The sequence below is a fragment of the Vigna unguiculata genome, chromosome 5 (assembly GCF_004118075.2).
Source record: "Vigna unguiculata cultivar IT97K-499-35 chromosome 5, ASM411807v1, whole genome shotgun sequence".
Classification (NCBI taxonomy): domain Eukaryota; kingdom Viridiplantae; phylum Streptophyta; class Magnoliopsida; order Fabales; family Fabaceae; genus Vigna; species Vigna unguiculata.
The window spans coordinates 36810898-36834459 of record NC_040283.1 but is presented as its reverse complement, the minus strand read 5'-3'; the positions used below and the strand labels follow the sequence as shown (position 1 = coordinate 36834459).

General features: G+C 33.5%; 2 protein-coding genes across 5 annotated transcripts; both read left to right on the top strand.

Annotated features, from left to right (window-relative positions):
- The first annotated feature begins 10735 nt into the window (after positions 1–10735).
- On the top strand, positions 10736–17474 carry LOC114183165 (protein yippee-like At5g53940). The gene is made up of 5 exons (XM_028070082.1): positions 10736–10979; positions 11839–11882; positions 15943–16051; positions 16552–16607; positions 17116–17474. The coding sequence occupies exons 1-5, from the start codon at positions 10884–10886 to the stop codon at positions 17198–17200; spliced, it is 390 nt and encodes a 129-aa protein (XP_027925883.1). The 5' UTR covers positions 10736–10883; the 3' UTR covers positions 17201–17474.
- Positions 17475–18286: 812 nt separating this feature from the next.
- On the top strand, positions 18287–23069 carry LOC114183804 (zinc finger BED domain-containing protein RICESLEEPER 2-like). 4 transcript variants are annotated; one of them, XM_028070947.1, is made up of 6 exons: positions 18287–18635; positions 18829–18916; positions 19369–19460; positions 20397–22430; positions 22510–22577; positions 22920–23069. In XM_028070947.1, exon 4 carries the CDS (start codon positions 20406–20408, stop codon positions 21804–21806), a length of 1401 nt encoding a protein of 466 aa, XP_027926748.1. In that variant the 5' UTR covers positions 18287–18635; positions 18829–18916; positions 19369–19460; positions 20397–20405; the 3' UTR covers positions 21807–22430; positions 22510–22577; positions 22920–23069. The 4 variants fall into 4 exon arrangements, with proteins under 4 accessions (XP_027926748.1, XP_027926749.1, XP_027926746.1 ...); XM_028070948.1 differs by having other exon boundaries at positions 22711–23069; XM_028070945.1 differs by having other exon boundaries at positions 22510–23069.
- Positions 23070–23562: the final 493 nt, after the last annotated feature.

Below are 23562 nucleotides of genomic sequence, written 5' to 3'. Positions count from 1 at the left end.
CTATGATAATGATATTTGAGTGTAAGAAAGAGTGTGACATGCTGTGAATTAAAAACCATAGAGTGGCAGCAGGGGAAAATTGGTTACAATGTGGCATTTGAAGAAAAAATGCCTCGAATATAATCTCGTTCCTTTTTTAATTTGATGAAGTGCTTCAAACTTAATTTGTGATTTGTATGAATATTTGATTAGGGTTAGAAGTTCACTTAATAATCTAACTCCTTTTATTATATACAAACTCGTCTAATATATATTATTAAACTCACCTACTCATATATGGATAAACTCATTCTACATCCAAAACATATGTGTATGTCATTCATTTCCCAATATATATAATCCATCATTCGAACGTAAACAAAATTAAAATTTATAGGGCCTAAATATTAAAAAACATATTTGATAAATGTCTAGAATATCTTAAAATTCATATCAAATTTGCACTTATCATATATTAAAGGACTATATTTATGAGTAAAACAACTTTCTTTGGCTTAAAAATACAAAATAAGGTATTAATAATCCGAGTTTTATAAATAATGATGATATTTTGTTGTTTTTCCAGTAATTATGAGAAACATATCAAGCATGTAGAAAGGGTGACAAAAGGGTTTAGGATGCCTAAAATAAATTTAGAAATGATGTCTTTTATTTAAAAATAAATTTTTGTGATTTTTTTATACAAAATTATCTATAAAATTATGGCAATTAGTTTCATTTAACATTTCTTTTTCAATAGATAATAATAAGGTTAATCCATTTAATTTTTGTGAAGACATTTTTTTTATCTTAAATAAGTTTTTATCTTCTTTAATTTTGAGAAACTCCTTAGCAACTGATACTTGAATGATTCATTGCTTATTTCATCATAGATATCATCTCCATTATTTATTAAAAACTCTAACCTAGCCAATAGTTGTGAAATTCAATCCAAAAAAAATTCATTTTTTCATCAAAATATATACAGAAAAACTCTTGAAACTTATGAGTCAAAAAAGGTACCAAAAAAAAAAATTTGGCAAAAGAAACACATTTATAATCCTAATACAAATAAAATAAAATAACATCAACACAACTAGAAAGAAAAACATACTAACAAGAAATGAAGATAAAAAAAATTAATATATGGCAACATGAGCTTCAAAGAATGAAATCTACCAAAACCCTCAAGAGAATAACTCTAGAATAGAAGAAAGTAAGGAGATACAATGCGTTAAATTAATATATGAGAAGTCACAAAGAGGAAAACGATGAAAATAGAAATCAAAATTTATTATTAAGAGAATAAAAATAATTAATCATTCTCTTTTTCCTAACTAAAATTACAATATATTGAAAAAGTACCAATAAAAAATAACAAATATAGATAATAATTTAATTAAATTTTATTCTTAAACAGAAAGTTATAGTTAATTTAATAGAGATATATTATTACTAAAATAATTGTTTTGAAGCTTTTTTTGTTCTTAAACATAATTTTATAATTAATTTAATAGAGGTATATTAGTACTAAAAAAATTGAGATATTTTTTTCCTTAAACATAATTTTATAACTAATTTAATAGATGAATATTGGTACTAAAAATATTGTTAGCTGTTTTTTATTTTGGAGGTCTAAAATGAGTACTTTACATGTTTCACCCTTGAGTGGGGCCTCTATGTAACTGAGCCAAAGTAACTGATGGTGAGCTATGAAAATAGAACAAACATGACAACATTCTAGAACTTTCTGGCTGAGCACAACAAATTGTAGTTGAGCCACATTAGGAAACCCTTTTAGGAAGGAAAGTTGAGGCTGAGTAGTGAAGAAAACCATCCCATGAGGGAAAGCTCAAGTGCTAAACACCAAGAGAAGGGCTTGAGCTAAGAAGAAAACCAATCTATGAAGAACCCACATGTGGCTGAGCATAGAAGACAAGGTTGAGCACCATTCAAAATGTGTTATAGAAACAAGGCTCTGCCTATCGTTTAGGCATCCAATTCTCATAGCTTTAGGAACTTTCTCTCTTTAATACATAGAATAGTTGTAGCAAGAGCCATATGGGAGATTCTACAACTCTTAGAGCTTAGATTCACATTATCATGAGTGATTAAATTCTCTTGTGGGAGGTTGTATGTAATTAGCTCTAATTCTTTGTATTGCTATTTAATGTTTATTTATGCTTTGTTTCAATAGTTTGTGGTTTGATTTATGTTTATTGCTTGGATGAATTGGCAACTCATCTTATCGCACTAGTTTGAATTGAGTTGGAAAACTAATATCAAACTATGGTCCAATCAAACCATCACACTCTCGATAGAGGCTCTTACATGATTTAAAGGGTGAGATGGGTGTAAAAGTCCTATATAATGAAGTAAGGATTAATTCAACCAGGAGTAATGTAACATCCCATTTTAAATAGATAATTCCAATTTAAATAAGCGCCACATATATTAAATATTCGGAGAGTGCGGAAAGACGGAATATGACGTACACAGTACCCCAACATATCCATAACAAAAGGAAGAGGCTCCATGACCTAAACGAGGTACAAAAACTCGCCAAGAGCGAGAGAAACTACTACTACTAAACTCCAAAAGTTGAGGCCCCCATAGTGAGCCTGATAGTCGTCCAAGGTATCATCAAACGGCAACATCTCTATTATCACCACTGCCAGAGGTTCTCACATCTGCTCACATCAACAAGGTTGATGATCATCGCAAAGGAAGAAACCACACACAATCATACAAACAAGCAAAAGGGTAAGCTAGTGTAACAGATCCTTATATTATAACACTCAACAGGTAAATTCAAAACCAATCATAATTAACAGACATCCACACATGATATACCCAAACCACTTAGGGCTTTTAGACTTGACTATTCAGATACATACGATGAGGCACCACCACCAAACTGTGGAATTACGTCCTAGCAGTGAGACATCACCATGAGGCCTTCGCGAAATTACATCCTTACATGAGGCATCACCACGAGACCTCCGTGGAATTACGTCCTGGCCTTGAGGCACTACCACGATACCCCCGTGGAATTATGTCCTTATGTTGAGGCACCACCATGAGCTATCACCCCGAGGTCTATGGAATTAAGTCCAATAGGGGCACCACCATTGACTCCCCCCCTAAGAGGGTCCATGGAATTACGCCCATACGATGAGGCACCACCATTGACTCCCCCTAAGAGGGTCCATGGAATTAGGTCCTATTGCAGAGGCACCACCGGAAACTCCTCTGAGAAGGGCCCGCGGAATTACGTCCGTAAGATGAGGCACTACCACGAGCCCCGCTACAAGGGTCATGGAATTATGTCCTAAACCACCCTTACTCATATATTATCAATCAATCATGAAATTCCTATGCATACCCTTAACATGTCATTTAGTATGAGTGATCAACCATCAAATATATCTCATGCCAAGCTCATTTCCAATTCATTTGTTCTCCCCCATAACATACATAGCACATGTGTTGAAAAGGGGAGCCTTTCATCCATAAATGAAGAACAATTTTGATGATGTCTACTGATCTAGGATAAAACATAGCTTGGTCCAGTTAGGATATGCATTAGGCAATTAGCTTCTCTTTATCAAATGTATTTCAGGCCTGCTGTGTAATTCTGCATATGATTAGTTTTTTAACTAATGGATTAGCTGTGAGTATGGTACAAAGTAAGTGAAAATATACTCACGATAATCGATTAGGTAAATTGTTAATCGAATTAGTGACAGCAAAAACCTTTGTATAAAAGCTGTTTTGGAATCTGTTTTGGGCGTGGAAAAATCAGAAAGATCACGCAGTTTTCATCTGAGATAAAGCCATCTGAGAGACACAAAGTTTCAGAAGATTCTGCAAGATAACTCAAGTACAGATCCAAGAAGAATTGATGGTTGATTCTACCATGATGGATCTTGCTTGATTCAAGGAGCATCAAGTCAAATCTGCACAACTTAGGTGTTTTCGTTTCTTGTTTTGTTTTCTGTATTTCTGATTACAGTAGCTTCAGTGTTTGAAGTGTGGACCTAGGTGCAATTGTGTGGATGCATTGCTCCTAGGGGGAGTTCTTGATTGTTGAATCAAGTTCTTGGGTTTTGGGGGTTAGAATTACATAGGTGTGCTTGTAATTCTTGAAACCTTTCTGTTTAGTGGAATCCTCATAAGTGTGTTACTTAGGAGAAGACTGGATGTAGATTCTTTTTGAATCGAACCAGTATAAATTGTGTGTCTTGCTTCTTTCTTCTCTCTCATAATCTTTCTTGATTGATTTAAACAGTCCATTAACCCAGAATTGCGAAATTGATTAATTGAGCTTTAAAACCTAAAGTTTTATTCAAGTTTCATCTTAAACCATATAAAAGCTTGTTAATCAATTCAGATCCCTTGGTGGTTAAGATAATTAGACAGATCTGTTTTAACAATTGGTATCAGAGCTGGCTAATCGCACGATAATCGATTAGAAAGATCCTGATATGTCTAATACATCTCAAACCTTTGCTGAAGGGGCCTCCATTAACAGGCCACCTCTGTTTGCTGGTGAAAACTACCCTTTTTGGAAAATTAGAATGAAAATTTTTCTTGAATCAGTGGACAAAGGGGTATGGGATGCTGTGGTGAATGGACCTTTTAAACCAATTAAGATAGTGGAAGGAAAAACTGTTCTTAAAGAGTTCTCACAGTGGACTCTTGATGAAAATAAGAGGGCACACTATGATGTTAGAGCCAAAAATATTATATCTTCTGCACTAACTTTGGATGAATTTTACAGGGTATCTGTGTGTGAATCAGCCAAAGAAATGTGGGATGTCTTGGAAGTAACCCATGAGGGCACGAATGAAGTTAAAAGGGCAAGGAAGAACACTCTCATTCAAGAGTATGAGATGTTCAGGATGAAGTCTGAAGAAAGCATTTGTGATGTGCAGAAAAGATTTACACATATAGTAAATCACCTCCTAGCTCTTGGCAAGACTTTTGACAAAGAGGAACTCAATATCAAAATTTTGAAGAGCTTAAATAGGACATGGCAGCCTAAAGTCACTGCAATTTCAGAATCCAGAGATCTCACTAGCATGAACCTGGCCACACTCTTTGGGAAACTAAGGGAACATGAACTGGAGCTTGGAAGACTCAAGGAAGAAGAGGATGGAGAAAAGAGGCACACTATAGCCTTGAAGAGTGCAGTGAAATCTGCAGTAAAACAGAAAAAGGCAGATTCTGCAGACCACTCCAATGATGGAAACTCTGACAGTGAAGCTTTGAGCTTAATGGTGAAAAAGTTCTCAAAATTTCTGAAGTATAAGAACAAGACTAACAACAGTTATGCAGGAAACAAGAGGCAGACCAGATCTGAAACTCAAACCTGCTATGAGTGTGGCAAAATAGGACACATCAAACCAGATTGCCCTGTACTCAAGATGAAACAAAAACTGGAAGAGAAAAGTGAGGCAAACAAGCATAAGAAGAAAAGGAAAGCTCACAACAGTGACTCTAGCTCATCCAGTGAATCTGACGGAAGCATTGAGGAAGAAACCAACCTCTGTCTCATGGCTGGAACAGGCTCTTCCAAGAGTAGTGTGAGTAGTTTTAACTCCAATGATGATGAAAATAACTATTATGAATTACTTGATGCTTTTAATGAATTACATAAGGAAGCCACAAAATTGCAAAAGTCAAATAATAAGCGTAGAGGAGAAATTAAATGGCTTGAAGGTAGAGTAAAACAACTAGAAGAGAAAAATGAAAATCTGATAACAAGTCTTGAAAAACTAGAGAAATCTAAGAAACACTCTAGGTCCAAAGATGACACAAGCTCTCCCCAATGTGAAAAATGCCCAGGACAGCTAGAAAAGATAGATTACCTAATGAAAACTCTCTCAAAATTCACTTTGGGAAGATCAAACCTTGATGTAGTGTTAGGATCTCAAAGGAGTGTGCTTAATAAAGAGGGAATAGGTTACAATGGCAAATCTAATCCATTAGGCACCAGAAGTTTTCTAGATATGAGTAAACCAACATCTGTCATTTGCTCCTACTGTTCTGAACTTGGTCATGCATCAAATTCCTGCTATTTTAAAAATTGTGGGGTTCCTAAAGGAGAGTACAAATGGGTACCTAAAGGAACACCTCAAACCACTAACATGAAAGGACCCAAGTTCAATTGGGTACCTGCATCTTCTCTTTAATCTTTGTTTCAGGTGTGTCTTGATGCAAGGAAAACAATGTAGCTTTTATATAATGGATGCTCAAGACACATGAAAGGAGATGTGAAGAACTTTTGTAGGATATCTTACAAAGCCAATTATTGGTCATGTTAGAAGAGGTCATAATAACAAAGGTCAAATTTTTTATCCATCACATTGGTCTTGGTTTCTATTTGCTCTATACTTCCATAAATGTCTGCACTCTGATGTTAACCTATGCTACTGATTTCACCTGCTGCGTTGTTAGTATTGTCATACGTTGTATGCCTACTGTGTTCAAACTGTGTAGCTGCTTGCTTAACCTTGACCTTAATCCATTATCGTGTTCTGTCTGAAACTTAGTCTGTGTTAAGTTCTGCATCACATAGTTGCTACTTAATTTCTCAAAAGGAGCCCGCTAATCCATTATGCGAAATTTTTATGCATTTTGATTGTTATCCTAGTTGTTATGCATTATCTACTGCTGCATCTTTTACTTTGCTGCGCTATTTAGTTGTTTTTTTTCCCTGTCCCATCTTGAATATGTCTTTTTGCTACTGTCCAAAAAGCGGGAGAATTATTTTGCCACTGCATTGATAGGCTATACTGATAGGGGGAGCATAAAATGAAAGTGATATCTGTTATATGCCTATGCTGTTGTTTGCTTTGTGTGCTTGTACTGCTGTTGTTGTTTGCTTAATGTGCTGCAGGCAGGCTTATCACAGTCCATGTTTTGGACATCATCAAAAAGGGGGAGATTGTTGAAAGGGGGAGCCTTTCATCCATAAATGAAGAACAATTTTGATGATGTCTACTGATCTAGGATAAAACATAGCTTGGTCCAGTTAGGATATGCATTAGGCAATTAGCTTCTCTTTATCAAATGTATTTCAGGCCTGCTGTGTAATTCTGCATATGATTAATTTTTTAACTAATGGATTAGCTGTGAGTATGGTACAAAGTAAGTGAAAATATACTCACGATAATCGATTAGGTAAATTACTAATCAAATTAGTGACAGCAAAAACCTTTGTATAAAAGCTGTTTTGGAATCTGTTTTGGGCGTGGAAAAATCAGAAAGATCACGCAGTTTTCATCTGAGATAGAGCCATCTGAGAGACACAAAGTTTCAGAAGATTCTGCAAGATAACTCAAGTACAGATCCAAGAAAAATTGATGGTTGATTCTACCATGATGGATCTTGCTTGATTCAAGGAGCATCAAGTCAAATCTGCACAACTTAGGTGTTTTCGTTTCTTGTTTTGTTTTCTGTATTTCTGATTACAGTAGCTTCAGTGTTTGAAGTGTGGACCTAGGTGCAATTGTGTGGATGCATTGCTCCTAGGGGGAGTTCTTGATTGTTGAATCAAGTTCTTGGGTTTTGGGGGTTAGAATTACATAGGTGTGCTTGTAATTCTTGGAACCTTTCTGTTTAGTGGAATCCTCATAAGTGTGTTACTTAGGAGAAGACTGGATGTAGATTCTTTTTGAATCGAACCAGTATAAATTGTGTGTCTTGCTTCTTTCTTCTCTCTCATAATCTTTCTTGATTGATTTAAACAGTCCATTAACCCAGAACTGCGAAATTGATTAATTGAGCTTTAAAACCTAAAGTTTTATTCAAGATTCATCTTAAACCATATAAAAGCTTGTTAATCAATTCAGATCCCTTGGTGGTTAAGATAATTAGACAGATCTGTTTTAACAACATGCATATCCACCCCATTTCTACTTAATAAGTCAATGAACCAGCCAATCAAACAACCATCAACATTCAAGAAACAAAGCATAGCAAAAACCCAAAAGAGGTCTCGCTCAAGCTGGAGTCCTCGCTCAGACGAGAAGAGTGCTCTCGCTCAAACAGCAGACTCTCGCTTAGGCGAGACTGCAACAGTGGCTCCTGGAAAATGTCGCGAGCTCTCGCTTAGGCGAGACGGTCTCGCCTGGGCGAGACTATTCGTCGCTCAAAAATACAGCAGCTCGCCTAGGCGAGCGCTCGAGCAGAAACCTGAGCGAAATCCCACTATTCTCGCCTGGGCGAGATGAGCTCGCCTGGGCGAGTATATCAGTTTCCACCACTGTTCCACGCATGCTTAAATGCAGACTCACTCATGACAGCACCCAAAGCATTTTTACATCATCATAAGCAACATACTAGCACCAGAACTCGAAACAGAACCAACACATACAAAAAGTGAATCAAAACGCGAAGTCTAGCTTCCCTTACCTGGAGAGGGCTTGTACGGGACCTCGACACCAACTGCGGAGAGCAACAGTTCGAGAAGTAGTCTATGGAGTGAAACAAAGCTGAGCTCGAGAAATCTTTGGCCAAGATCGGAGTCAAGCCCTAGCAGAGCGTCCTGAAAGGAAGGGGGCTTCACTTAGGGTTCTGTTTTGCAAGAAATGAATCAGAATTGGAAACCCTAGCAGCTTTAGGGCCTTAGCACCCTATGGGTCAGCCCTTAGGCCCAACAGATTAAGACCAACCCTTAAACATTAGGACAGAAATAAAACTGGGCCTTACAAGTAGAGGAATCATACTAGATATAAAGTCCTTAGATTCTAGGCTACAAGAATGAGTCTAGATCTACTTTAGAGTACTTCTAGGACATTAAACAAGATTATATTAATCATGAAAAGAGTAATGACAATATACATATATAGTAGAAGAAGAGGAAATGAGTCTTTTCTAAATTTTGTAATGGACAGTAAAAACAGGTAAAAGTGAAGATGAATTTGAAAACAAAACAAACCCTTTCCGTAGCCAATAACCAAATAACTCAATTTAAAATTCCTGCTCCATGATGTCTTTCACCTCCATCATTTGTATTTTAACAAAATAGTGTTTGCAGGAAAGCAAACAATCAAACCAAAATAAATAAAGGAATGATGCACATGTATAAAAGACCAAAAAGCCAAATTGTGGATACCTATCATAATCGTGGATATAAAGTAAATGAACACTTTTATAAGAAAAAAAAAACATTATTTAAATTTGTCACGAAAAGAAAGATGGGTAGTCCGAGTTATTATAGTAAACCCACAATATGAAAATGACAAAAACCCCACCCTTGACACGAACACTCTGCATATGTGTCCTTCAAAGAGGTATGGACAGTCATATTTTTAGGGGTTAAGTATGTTTTTAGTCCCTGAACTTTAACTCAAAATTGGAATTCGTCCCTGGTCGAAACTTTGATAAATTTTGGTCCCTAAACTTTAAAAATGAATTAATATAATCCTTTTAACCCAATTTTGTGAACTTCTTTTTTAGGTTTCAAACGCATTTCTCAGTAAATATTGAGCCGAGAATGTGTCAAACAGAATAAACAACTCCAATATTAACATGAAATACATTCCACCTGTTGAAAAAGAGTCAACATAATTGGGTTAAAAGGACTATATTCATTCATTTTTAAAGTTTAGGGACCAAAATTTATCATAGTTTCAACCAGGGACGAATTCCAATTTTTGACCAAAATTCAGGGACTAAAAACATACTTAACCCTATTTTTAGTATCTGTTTTCTTATATTTATATCAGATGATAATTGAGTCGATTATTATATATTTTTAGTTAATTATGTTTTTAGTTTCTTAAGTACATTTGAATTTTTTTTAAAATTTTAAAATTTTGATATGCAAACTTCATAAATGAATGAATATAGTTCTTTTAACCTAATTATATTATATTTTTTTAACGTTCTCGTTCTCGCTTTAATGTTTATCGCGTTTGACACGTAATTCTTTTTAGTATTATTGGATTAAAATAATTACATCAATTCATTTTTTATGTTTTGAGACCAAAATGTATCAAAATTTTTTATATAAACAAATTTGAATTTTATGTCAAAATTCAAATACTAAAAACATACATAATTTTATTATTTTTATTCAACATATAAAATAAATAGAAGTAATGTCATGTAATATCGTAGCTATAAAAATAAGTTTTTAATTTGAGTGAAATCGAGAACAAAGAAAATTCAACGTTGATGAGGGAGGAAAAAAGAAAAAAATACAAAACCGGGGATGTAACAGGATCCATGTCAAAGAATTACTTTCACTAAACAAATCCAACATCACGATCATGGTTAGTAAAAGATTGCCACAACACACAGAGTTAATCCTAAGTTATTGTCAAGACTAATCACATTAAAGGACCAATGAATTCTTTACCAATCGCATTTATTTACTTAAAATAATTTTATTTAGTTCTTATAAGACGAAGAAGGATTGTTTGTATATTTCTCAAAATCATTTAGTTACTATAAATTCAAGTACATAAAATTCTCACGTTAAATAAAAATAAGAAAATTGATTAGAAAAAAAGGACCTATTTTGAATGGAAAATTAATCATCGATGTTAAATATATTCATTAGTATGACATATGACCTATTATTTAATTATTTATCACTAACCTTCACGAAGCAATTTAGAATACTCGAAAACTAAAATTTGCGTGTAAGGTGGTCGTAATAGACACCTATTAACTATAAGAGATATTTATTAATTCAGTAAAATTAATTAATAATAGTATTAATATTTTTATTTTCTAGGAGCAGGAAGACCAACACGTGTCCCTTTGAAGAGCAAGTTTCGAGAGAAAGAGTCACTTCTATTGTTGTTTCTGTTCCCATGAACCGCTATGAGCAATAGAAGCAAGTGACGGTGGTGACACAAGAAAACAAGAGAGAAAGCAGAAAGAATATGGGAAGATTCTTTGTGATGGAGCTTGAGGGAAGGTCTTATAGATGCAAGTTTTGTAGTACTCACTTGGCCCTTGCAGATGATCTCATTTCAAGGGTACTTTACCTGACCTTATGCATGCTTTGAATGTATTTGTGAATCTGTTTGTGAATTGTGAATGAAGAACACAACTTGCCTCATTGAACTGTAACCATAGGTTGTACCATGATTGAAGCTGGATCAGAGTATCTGAATTGAGTTAGGTTATTGTTGATATAGAAGAATTTTGTGTTGGTAGCTTTGTTAGTTAAATTGGAGATGGTTTATGCAATTTTGAAATCCGTCAATGTCAGCAACGTGTTTTGGGGTGTGGGATGTTTATTGGATTTTTTTTTTTGTGTTTTGTTCTTGTCTTATTGTTGTGCTCACCTATTCTTACGGGAAAAGAATTTCTGATGGTTACGTTGGCGACAAATCCTGATGGAAAATATGCGCTTTGCTGCATGAGTGCTTTATATTATTTAGTTCAATCCTTGTGCTTTTCAAAATTCAGCAATAATTGGGGATCAGAATATTTGGGGATCAGAATTATCTACTGGAAATAGTTGAACTGTGATGACACGGGTAGTTCTTCCATTAATATGTACTTTGTAAAATATTCAAGGGGGCCTAATCTGTCTGAATGATGAGTTCAGAAATTAATTATCGAAGGAATATACATTAGAGGTTCATGTACCAAGTTTCAGGGTAAACTCACAATATGCCCTTGTAAATTTGGACTGCTTTAATATATAAGTCACATATAGTTTGTGATTTGGGAAAAGATAAAGAACTAAATGTATTACTTCTAAAGCAATGCATAATGTCTCTGCAACTGTTTTTTCTTGGTTTTTTCCAGTATAATGCTCTAAGTTTCCAACTGCTTTGATGGGTTCTTAAATTACTTCTCATATTAATTCTGTCACCCTTCTTTCAGTTGTTTCATTGCCGGAGGGGAAAAGCATACCTATTCAATAACGTGTGAGTATATTTAAGTTTTTCTTGGGTAATCCATTGGTGACTAAGAAATTAAAGGTAATGATCGTACTGTGTATGATAAGTGATAATATGACATGCCTGATACTCATTTTTTATTGCTAGATGAAAATTGCCTGCAACATATTCTGAATTCTTCTGCATGTTCTGCAAAAGTCAAAGCTCTATTGAAATTGCATTATGTAATTTACCATGAGTACTAAATTGTTCTTAGTGTTTTTTATTTCTATAATTGAAATCCTCCGCCTTTTTTACCATATTAACTGAATTTAATCGTAATGCATCCACATCTTTGAAAACAATTTAACATTGAGGCTTTTTTATAGAAAAAAGTCACGATAGTAGTCAACCAGAACTCTAGAAGAAATGGTGCTCAGCACCTTTAAGTGCAAAAAAATTCTGTTGAAAACCAGAAATTAACAATAGAAATAGTAAACTGCCCCCAAACTATACCGAAATCAATCACAGAGGAATGGAGAAAACTGAAAGAGAGTAGAAAAGGAATAGATACTAAGGACTAATGCATATTTGTCCTTCTGGCCCTCCCCTCTTTGATTTCTCCCATCATTATTCTACTTTTCTCTCCTTTTGTCTACGCGGGTCAGTAGCCCTCACATTTCAACTTATTGCACTTCATTAGTTATAATTTTAAAAGAGGAGTGCCAGTACTAGCAGCTAACACACTATAACACACTTTCTACTGCTCCTGGGTTAAAACTTATTTAAAACTACACAATTATCGATGGCCATTGGTAAATATCTCCTGGATGTTTTTACTTATTAGAGTTCTAAAGAGAGAAGAAAAGATAAACATAAAAAGGTAATTTCTGTTAGTGAAAAGTTACATACAAAGGTTCTCTTTAGATAGAAAAAGAAAAGAAACATGATAAACAAACTATAACAGCAACTATAATAAACTTGATACAACACTAACACCCCATCAGCAAGTCATGCTGGGCAACCACATTGAGTTTGTATTGAATAAACATGAAACGTGTAGGAGATATAGGTTTGGTAATAACATCAACCCATTGCAATTGAGTTGAAATATGTTGAACATATAGACACTTGGATAGAACTTTTTTATGAGCAAAGAAGAAAAGATAGAACCCAGTGGCACTTTGATTATCATAGTAGATGGTAGGAGGACCATGTTATATGCCAAGTTCTTTAAGAGTTTGAATCCATAGAACTTGAGTAGTTTTTTCAGCAAGAATGCGATACTTCACTTTTGTAGTAGACCTTACCACAAAACTTTGTTTATTAGACCACCCGGAAATGAGATTTTATCTAAAGAAATATGACAGCACTAGAGGTTGACATTTGATCATTAAGTTAGTAGCCCAGTCTAGATTACAGAAAACTTGTAAGGGAAAAGGAGAGGCAGAGGTCATAGGAGTAAGATGAAGAACATGAAGAAGAATACCTTTAAGATATCAAACAGTAACTGGTTTGATAACAGGAGGAAAGTTTTATGAAAACCAAACCAGGCTGGTGATGAAAACCTTTAGCAACAAGATGAGTTTTATACTTGTCTAGAGAACCATCATCATTTTCCCTGACTCTGAAAATTCACTTGCAACCAATAGCTTGTCTTGTAGAATGAAGTGAAACTAGAGTCCATGTATTATTGTTAACTTATCATATTCATGTTTCATAGCATTGTACTGGTTATGATATTTTGGAACCATTTTAACATTTTTAGGTTCAAAAATTTCTAGAAGAACAAAAGGATCTATATACCTAGTTTGCATAGGATAAGTATTGATAGGAAGAGACCAAGTTTGAGTAGTGAGAGCTTCAAAATTAGTATGAGAAGCAAATTGAGGGAAAGAAATGTTCTCAGAATGAGAAACAATAAGGACAAATTCAATGCCATAAGAGGAAATAGTAAAATCAATATTATTATAATGGAAGAAAAAGAGGAATGAGACTGAAAAAGGAGGAATTAGTTGATATTACTAATGTCCTTGATGGAAAATAACTTAGTTTAGGGAAATCTATGTTAATTAAAGATAACATCTTTGGAGATGAACATTTTATTAGCAGGAGAGAGACATTTTGTACCCTTTGTGAGATGGAAAATGGTTAAGAAAAACACACTCATGAGATCGAAAATCAAATTTGTATTTGTTGTAAGGTCTAAGACAAGGAAAACAAGCACAACCAAAAGTCTTTAAGAATAGAAAATCAGGAGAAACCTTAAAGAGAACAATATAAGTTATTTGAAACTAAAGAGAGGTTCTGCGAAGTCTATTAATAAGGTAGGTAGACATATTGAAGGTATGAACCCATATCTTTAGAGGGAGAGAAAGATGACTAAGTAAAATAAGGCCAATATCAATATGTTTGTGTTTCCTTTCAACAGCTCTATTATGATGATGAGTCTGAGGAAAATAATCTTGTGATGAATTCCTATGTCTGTATCAACATCAATGTACCATGAACCTTATCTCTATAGCTGGCCTCCAATTAGCTAATCCGGTGGATAATCCTCTTGAAGTTAGTGTTAAATATCATTGTGATGAGTTGATCTTTTTGTCCGATCCTTTATATTATTGGTAGTTTGTGGGCTGTCAAAACCTTTCAGCGAGGCAGCTTGTGGGCAGTCGAAACCTCTCAGTGAGGTCTATTCTTTCCCCTTAGTCAATTATTAAATTAATTGCTTATAGTGATGCTAAGTGGGATAAGTGTCCTGATACTCGATGATTGATCACTGATTGGTACATTTTCTTGGCTCCTCATTGATCTCAAACAAGAATCTCTAAATCATCTACCGAATCAAAGTTTCATATCATGTCTACTACTTGTCCCGTGGAAATACAATGCCTCTTTATTCGGATAAGACAAGAGTTATTCAGATTGTTGCAAATCCAATTTTTCATGAGCAAACCAAGAATATTCAAGTAGATTGTCACTCTCTTTGTGAGGTTTATGATGACCATGTTATATCAATCCCCCACATCAATACTCAGTTTGAGGTTGCGGATATTCTTACCACGACTATTCCTTAGTTTTTTGTTAGCAAATAGATGCTCCTTGACCAGCCACATCAATTTGAGGGAGGATGTAATCATGAATTATTTTTTTCTCCTTAATGATATTAATCTATTTTCATAAGAATAGGTTAGACAAATCATGAATTGACTTTCTCCTCGATTGTATATAATCAAACAAATTATGAATTGACTTTCTACACAAATCAAACAATAGAATATTTATATTAATAAATGAATAGTATTACTTGTAAATGCTCCTTTCATTATTTACAGAATGAATAACAATGTACAAAAGCATTAAGCCATTCTCACTATCAAAGTAACTCATCTTGATAATTGCCTATTTTAGTAGGTTACCTTTTTTGACACAAATCCTGGAGGGATATTGGGAGGTCTCATTGTCTGTCTGAATTCTTGGATTGCAGGTTATATATATGTTAGACAACTTCACTTACTGTCAATTGAATTAGTTTTAAAATGAGATCTGACAGTAAGTATATAGAGGTCTATTGTCACTCAATCCATAAGGCTTTTGATGGTCAAGCTATATCTTTATCAAAATTTCCCACATCCTCATAATCCGTTCCTACTTAATTAATTATTGCTTATGTATGAACTAAATCAATTTGAGGGAGATATTAGTCATGGATCAGGTCATGGGCCCCTTATTATAATTATTGTTTCCTTTTGTTTGGTGAATGGAATCTTCCTAATAGTTCGATATTATTATATTCCAGTTTTTAGCTTATACAAATCAGGAATTATATTTAATTATCATTTAGAACTGTAATTTGATATTTGTTATTTATAGAAAGACAATACAATAGAAGAAGGCAAGCAGCCAAAATTTATTTGACAGAGAAGACGCACATGTTATTTTTCTTACTAACAACTTTATATCTAACCCTCTCTCTTTGATAGTTGTGATTTTAGATGACAATTACAAACCTACTTGCTGCTTGCATTATAAATAAATAAAGTTTGGGAATGTTTAGTTTGCCATTATTAGTTGAAATGTTTGCTTATGTTTCGGGACTATGATCCAGTGTCAACTTCACACTCGGAGCACCAGAAGAAAGGCAGATGCTTTCAGGATTACATACTGTGGCAGATATCTTTTGCTGTTGTTGTGGTCAAATAATTGGCTGGAAATACGTAATACTCTTCTCTTACCCTCTCTTGATTTCATGTAATCAGGAATCAGTGGAGTCCAGATTCTCTATTGATTTTCTGGGTGTTGTCTTCTGTTGTGCTTTCAAAATACATTGATGTTAGTACTTAATTTTTTTTTTAATATATTTTAGAACATTAAAATAAGTGTTCATCAGTATATTTTAAAAACACAATAGATAACCAGTACAGCAAAACACAGTAGAAGACCAGTATAGAAAAATACAACAGAGAATCCAAAATTTTTAATACATACAGAGATAGTTTCATGACAATACACAATCACTCTAAAATTTATTTTACACTGTTATCTACTTATAAATTATTGCTGATAAGAGATAGTTACTGTAATAGTCTACAAACTGAATCTTTTTTGTTTGTGATTTGTTGATGGTATATATAATATTATCTATCAACCATCATTGTTTAGTTCAAGCTGGTTGTTAGCTTGCCACAACTTTTTAAAATTTACTATTGTCTTTCAGGAATCTGCACACGAGAAGAGTCAAAAGTATAAAGAAGGGAAGTTTGTTCTTGAAAGGTACTTGCATGTAAATTTAAATGGGTTAAATATGTTTATAGTTCCGAACTTTGATGAACATTGACCTGTTCCCTAAAAATTTGATTGATTTTGATTTCTAAACTTAAAGAATGAATCAATATAGTCCTTTTAACTTAATTATATTAAACTTTTTTTACGTGTCAAATGTATTCTCTCATTGACATTGAAGCGGGAACATGTAAAATGATGTAAAGAACTCAAATGTTAGCATGATAACACGTTAGAAAAATTAAAAATTTAATGTAATTAGATTAAAAGGACTATGTTCATTCATTTTAAAGTTTGAGATTAAAATATATCAAAGTTTCGAATATGGACGAATTTCAATTTCACGTTAAAGTTCGGGAACTAAACATATTTAAACATATTTAATCCAAGTTATATATTTTTCCATTGGCAGCTGTATATTGGTTAAGGGAATTTGGTTGCAGTTTTTTTGTTATGGTGTTTATACTAACTTCGCTCATCGTGTGTGTGAATACAAAAGAGGAAGGATAGTTGATGAAGTTGAGTTCTCTACTGAATTCTACATCGATAGTCGTGTCTGCGTGAGTGATGGTGACGAGGCTTAAAAGATATGCTGCTGGGCTTGTTCTGTATATGATTAACAATAAAGGTGACCCTTGAAAAATGTTCAAGATCAGTGAAGGTTTTTTTTTCATTTACATGTGGTATATGAAATGAGAGTTGCCAATGGTGTGTGAATTGTGGAGAAAGAAAAAGATGAAACATTGAAATGGTAGTTTCAGATTTGCTGCAAAATACTTGGAATGAACTTGACTGTGTACTCGGTGTCAGTATAGACCTCTTAAAAGAACTTATATATTAGTAAAAAACTTGTTTGAATTTTTCTATGAAGAAAAAGATTAGCCTGATAATTTGGTTGCAATAATTGAAAAATAAGAAACTAGATTATAAAAAATTAGTTAAGGAGTGAACATCAAAATTCATTATAAGAGAGAAAAAGAAAATTTAAACTTAAAATAAAATATTTGTGATTTAAATTAACACTATTAAAAAAAATGTCCCTTAACATATTGTAAAATAAAATCAAGTTGGGTGGAGTTTGACATAAGTGAGATTTAAATCAGTCAACTTATATAAAATTTAGGTGGATCAAATTTGTCAAGAAACTTTTAATTGATTCGGTTTGAACTCAATTACATTTATAATTTACCTTTTGTATATGAAAAATTTAAACACAACCTATAAATTTTTTCACTAAATTTTCACTCATTTTACTTACATATGAATCTCTTTTCTAATCCTCGAAACTTTTACATACATGAGAACGATACAAAAAAGTATCAACAAAAATAATTTTAACAAGTAAATCAAAAGGATATTTTTTATTAATATCAATAAAAGGAATCTGGTCTACATAAAGTATAAAGTAGTTATCTTAATGTCGAAATATTAACTAACATTTATAAAAAAGAGTTCCGACTTACCTTATCTAAAAATAACTCTAAACTGATACTGATTACAAACAAATTTTAATTAACATTAACTGAAAATAACATTTTTTGACATAAGTTGAAAAATAAAATATGACATCAATAATATATAGTATGTTGACTAAGAAATTCCTTATTAACGTTAATTGAAAAATAACTATAATATATTTTATCATAAAACATTTTAAATTTTGTACAAAAGTAAATTACGCTCTTATAGTTTTCGATCCTAACTAATACATAAAATCAACTCCAAGCGTAATTAGTGAAAGTTGTACATTCACCAGGCAATATGAAAGTGTCACCATGGAGGATTGTGAAGCAATAGATGATATGTATGGAAGAATGCAAGTTCGTTTTAATGGTTTCAAAATTTCAAGATAAACCCTAAATCCCTTGAAATGCGCGGTGTGTTTGTGCGAGTGTGAGAACACCGAAACGCTGCATTTGATCCCGGTGTGTGCCGCACCAACCTCGTACCGGCAGAATCCTAGGATTCTGGCTCCAACAACGGTGTTGCTACTGTTCCCGTTCGCCAACCGTGGCTAATGTACGTAATCTATGATCTTGATACGCATCTTACACTTTGAAAGTGTATATAAATCCACCTTCTGCTTGACTATGGCATAATAATGATTAAGAACATTGAACCAAGAAACACACCCTGTTTCAAGAATGCGTTTCATCATGCAATATTTTGGTCTATCTATTTGTGTCAATGAGTGGCTTAAATTTATTTGCAGGGGTATTGATTGTGAATTTCACTGGGTAGGATAGCTAGCTGGTTTTCTTTAATCTGATTGATTTTGAAGGGTTTCTTCTGGTTCCAAGGTATGGTAACTTTTCAATTTTATGAATTAAAGGGAAAAGATTTTATGTGGCTGTCATATGGTTTCCTTAATTAGTAGAACTTTATTACAATTCTGAATCTGTATCCCGCATGTATTGCTTCCTATATCACCATACTAGGCTTGTATCGTATCTGATACCGATTGTATCTGTGCATCATTGTCGTGTTTGATAATTCTTTTTGCTTATCTAGAATCTTCATGTGTGTTTTTTTTCCTTTCCAGATTGAATTGGTCACGTTTGTCATGCTTGTTCTAAATTATGAGTAATTTTCTGCTTGTGTGCTATTCAACACAATTAAGAATAAGAAGTTGGAGTGTTTGTAAATATCAGGGTTATTTAGAAATTGAGGATTAAAATTATGCTGGTCATTTCTGAAAGCTACATCTTTTCCCACTTCCTTATTCAGTGTATATTATTGTCTTATTTTCTAGGAGTATGCTTTCTCAACTCCAGCACAGGCAATAGAGCTTCGAGCAGGGGAGTCCAGAGAAGTTATTTTCCAGGCCACGCGTGAAGCCTACAGGTTTCACTTTTTTTATTTCACCTTAGTTTCCTTTTCTTTCATTTATTGCAACAATAAGTATTTTTAGCTTTGTCTGAATAGTGGTTCCAACTTTTCTTTAAAATCATGAAAATTTGAAACTGACTGTCCAACACTATCTTAAACTTTACTTTGAATGTCCCTTGGATTAGAAAAGTTATCTAACTCTAGTTCAAGTATTGCCTTGCTTATATCTTGTCCTGATTTATGTATCTGATCTCATTTGTTATTTCTCTATCGATATAATATTTTTGCAATAATTGTAGGCGTAGTTATACTGAGACACTAGACTAATTTTGAGACATATATATATACTGTAAACTGTTTAAAACAAGTACCTTATTTAAGACTGTGGGAGGGGCCACTAATAGTTTAGGAGCTTAGGTGAGGGACTTTATTCTGAAGCCCTGGGATGCCCCACTCATCAGATATAGGTCTGTTGATTGTGGAATTTGGGTAAAAGTAGTTACACAGGATAAGTTCTTTGAATTTGCATGTCAGGCCAGTCCCCACTGCACCTATTTTAAGTAATCCAAATTTTTTACATACCTCAAGTAGCAAGCACAATAATTTTTTTTTTTCTTGATTGCTGAATTGTTTCGTGAATAATATTCAATTGCTTTACATGCCATAGCCTTCTCTATCCTTTTCTGTCCTTGCATTTTTCTCCTTGGGCATACTTTACTCTAGAAGATGCTGAAGTAAAGAAACTCTTGCGCACACAATAAAATGTCTGCTTCTGAAACTGTTGTCTTAGCATGGTAAATCTTCCTCAAATAATTGAAAGTTTTGCAAGGACAGTCCCTCTGTTTTAACCGGTTTTGGTCCATTCATGTTGAATTATATATGTACATGTCTTTGGAGTTTTAAACTGGGATTTTAGGTGATTAATATATAGTCCTGAAACTTATATACCAGGCTCTATAAATGTCGTTAAAGCACGAAGAAGATGATGATTGTTCTATCTCAAAACCAATTGAGCATGGACTTTCTACTCCACCAACAGTCAGTGGCTCTACAAATATGAGACTACCTTCCCATAAGAAACGGAAAAATCGATCAGAAGCTTGGAATCATTTCATTCAACTAGAACCTAAATCGGATAAGAGGGCTCAATGCAAGTATTGTGATATCCTTATTCGATATGAGAAAGGAACAACTTCAATGCGTAATCATGTGTTGAGATGTCCAAATAACCCCAATAAAGAAGTAAACAAGAGGCAAAAAGTAAGTGCATCTTCAACAACTGATGGGAATATCAACTCTCTTTCTTATGGTAGATTTGACCAAGAACTTTGTCAAGAAGAACTACTAAAAATGTTTGTGGAAGCTGAACTTCCCTTTCGATTTGTAGAGCATGTTGCTTTTAGGAGATATTTAAATGCCTTGCAACCAAGATTTAAGATCCCATCACGCCATACCTTATCACAGAATATTGTAACATTATGGAATGCAAGGAAGGTACATTTGAAGAATTTTCTTTCTCAACATTGTCAAAGAGTTTGTCTCACTACCGATACGTGGACTTCACCTCAAAATCAAAGTTATATGTGTTTGACAGCCCATTTCATTGACAATGATTGGAATTTGTATAAAAAGATTTTGAATTTTCGTCAAGTAATAAGCCATACTGGAGAGGCCATAGCTAAATTTGTTGAGTCATGCTTGCATGAATGGGGGTTGAGTCGTGTTTTGACCTTGACAGTAGATTATGCTACATCAAATGACACGAGAATTCAACACTTGAAACAAAGACTATTGTCTTGGAATAACTTGGTTTTGAAAGGTGAATATATTCATATGCGTTCTTGTGCACATATCTTGAGCTTAATTGTGAGTAGTGGGCTAAAAGAGATTAATAAATATGTTTTAAGAATTCGTGCTGCAGTGAAATATATTAGATCATCTCCTTCTAGATTTATGAAATTCAAAGAGTGTGTTGGAAAACAAAATATTGAACATAAGGGTCATATTTGCTTGGATGTTGAAACAAGGTGGGATTCAACCTATTTGATGTTAGACGCTGCTTTCAAGCATAAAAAAGCATTTGATGAGTTTGGGTTTCATGATACAGAATATGCTAATGAGTTAGGAAAGGGAATTGGATTGCCTTCTTATGAAGATTGGGGATATGTTGAGTCTATTCTACCTTTTTTAAGCATTTTTTATGAAGCTACTTTGCGCATCTCTGGTACCTCTTATGTTACTAGTAATATGTACATGTTAGAGGTGTTTGGAATTTGGAATGGGATTAATCATTTGCTTAAGTCCAATGGTACAAGCAGTGCTACATATAAGATGGCTGAAAAAATGAAAAAAAATATGTGAAATATTGGGGTGAACCTAACAAGATGAATATGTTGTTGTTAATTGCGGTTGTCTTGGATCCTAGATATAAAATGGGTTATATGAATTGGACAATTGATCAACTTTTTGATCCTGAAAAGACAAATGATGGATGGGTGTTAAAGTCAAGGTTGGATATTTCCTTAAAGTTGTTGTTTGATGAATACAAGAGTCGAAAGGAGGGAGTTGAAAATGTCCCACAACAAACACATGCAGAGATACCTAGTTATAAGAATGATCCATATGGTTGGAATAAATTTTTGCAAACAACCGGATTAACCTCTTCAAACAAATCTGAGCTTCAAAAGTATTTAGAGGAAGAGCTTGAAATAACTACAAATTTGAGCATTCTTGATTGGTGGAAAGTTAATTCTGGTAGATTTCCAATCCTTTCAAACATAGCACGAGAGTTATTAGCTATGCCTGTTTCTACAGTAGCATCTGAGTCCGCATTTAGCACAAGAGGAAGAGTGCTTGATCCATATCGTAGTTCTTTATCACATCAAAAGGTGGAGGCACTTATATGTACACAAGATTGGTTAAGAGACATACCTTTACCATCATTATTAGACTATGATTTTGAAGAACTCCAATGTGTTGACCAAGGTATGTTGATGTTTTAATTATATAATAACATCACAATTAAATAAATATTAAGTAATTATAACTTTTTCATTTCTTATAGAGTTGGTTTCAAATTACCACAACATGATTTCTTTGAGTTAAAGCTCAACACCATGCCTCTTGCAACCAGTAAGTACCTAAATGGACTTCCATTGTTGTTTTCATATATAATTGTTTTTAGGTGGCTCTCATGTTTCCATTAGCTTAATGTTAGAAATATATAACTGTTGTCCTTTTTTCAATGATCAAATTCTTACTGCAGGTACATTTGTTGTGAATGGGCTTTTGGTATGGAGATAGATAGTGATAATATGACCTATAACACTCCCTATTTCATTACGTTTTTTTTTTTTTTTTTTGCATTTATATTAGGCTGAGTGCCCCTTTCTATGATTGAGCTTTTGCACTGCGAAACATATAGCTGTGGAATTGCCAGTTTTAAATAACATGATGTATTCTTTTTCTTTGCAGTGTGTTACCTGCCTGCTGGTAAATGTTTTCGTTCAACTATAAATTTCTTCTATGTTTATTTGATGATGTGTAGCGAATTCTTAGATATAATGAATATTTTGTATGTACTTATTATGGGTTATCAAGAGTATACTTTTTTTTTAATATCAATTTTTATGGCCACATTTTTTCCTAGCTTTCTTTTTTAAAATATTTATAGCTCTGAAATAATGTAAATACATTCTTTAACATTTCTCCTTTGAACAAAATCAGATTCATTATGAAAAACAATCTTACTAGCAATAACAACTAGTCTATCAGCAAGGATTTTGAATATGATAAAAATCTAATATTCGCCAAGTAATAGATCTAAAATCCTATGTAGAATTATAGCTCCATTAAACTTTGGATTAAAAGAGACAACTTTGAAATCCATCCCAATAAGAATCCAATTATGAAGAAAAAGTTCTCGAACAACTTTACAAACATCATTACCAATTATATTCCAACAAGAATGATAAAAGGAGCCCCAAACCCATATGGAGTAGAACTATAAGCATTAATATTGAACACAACTTGCTTTATTTCCTCAAAATCAAGACACTTAGTTAACATTCTATGATCCATATCGCTAACAAGAGGACGAGTAAGATCATAAATAAGT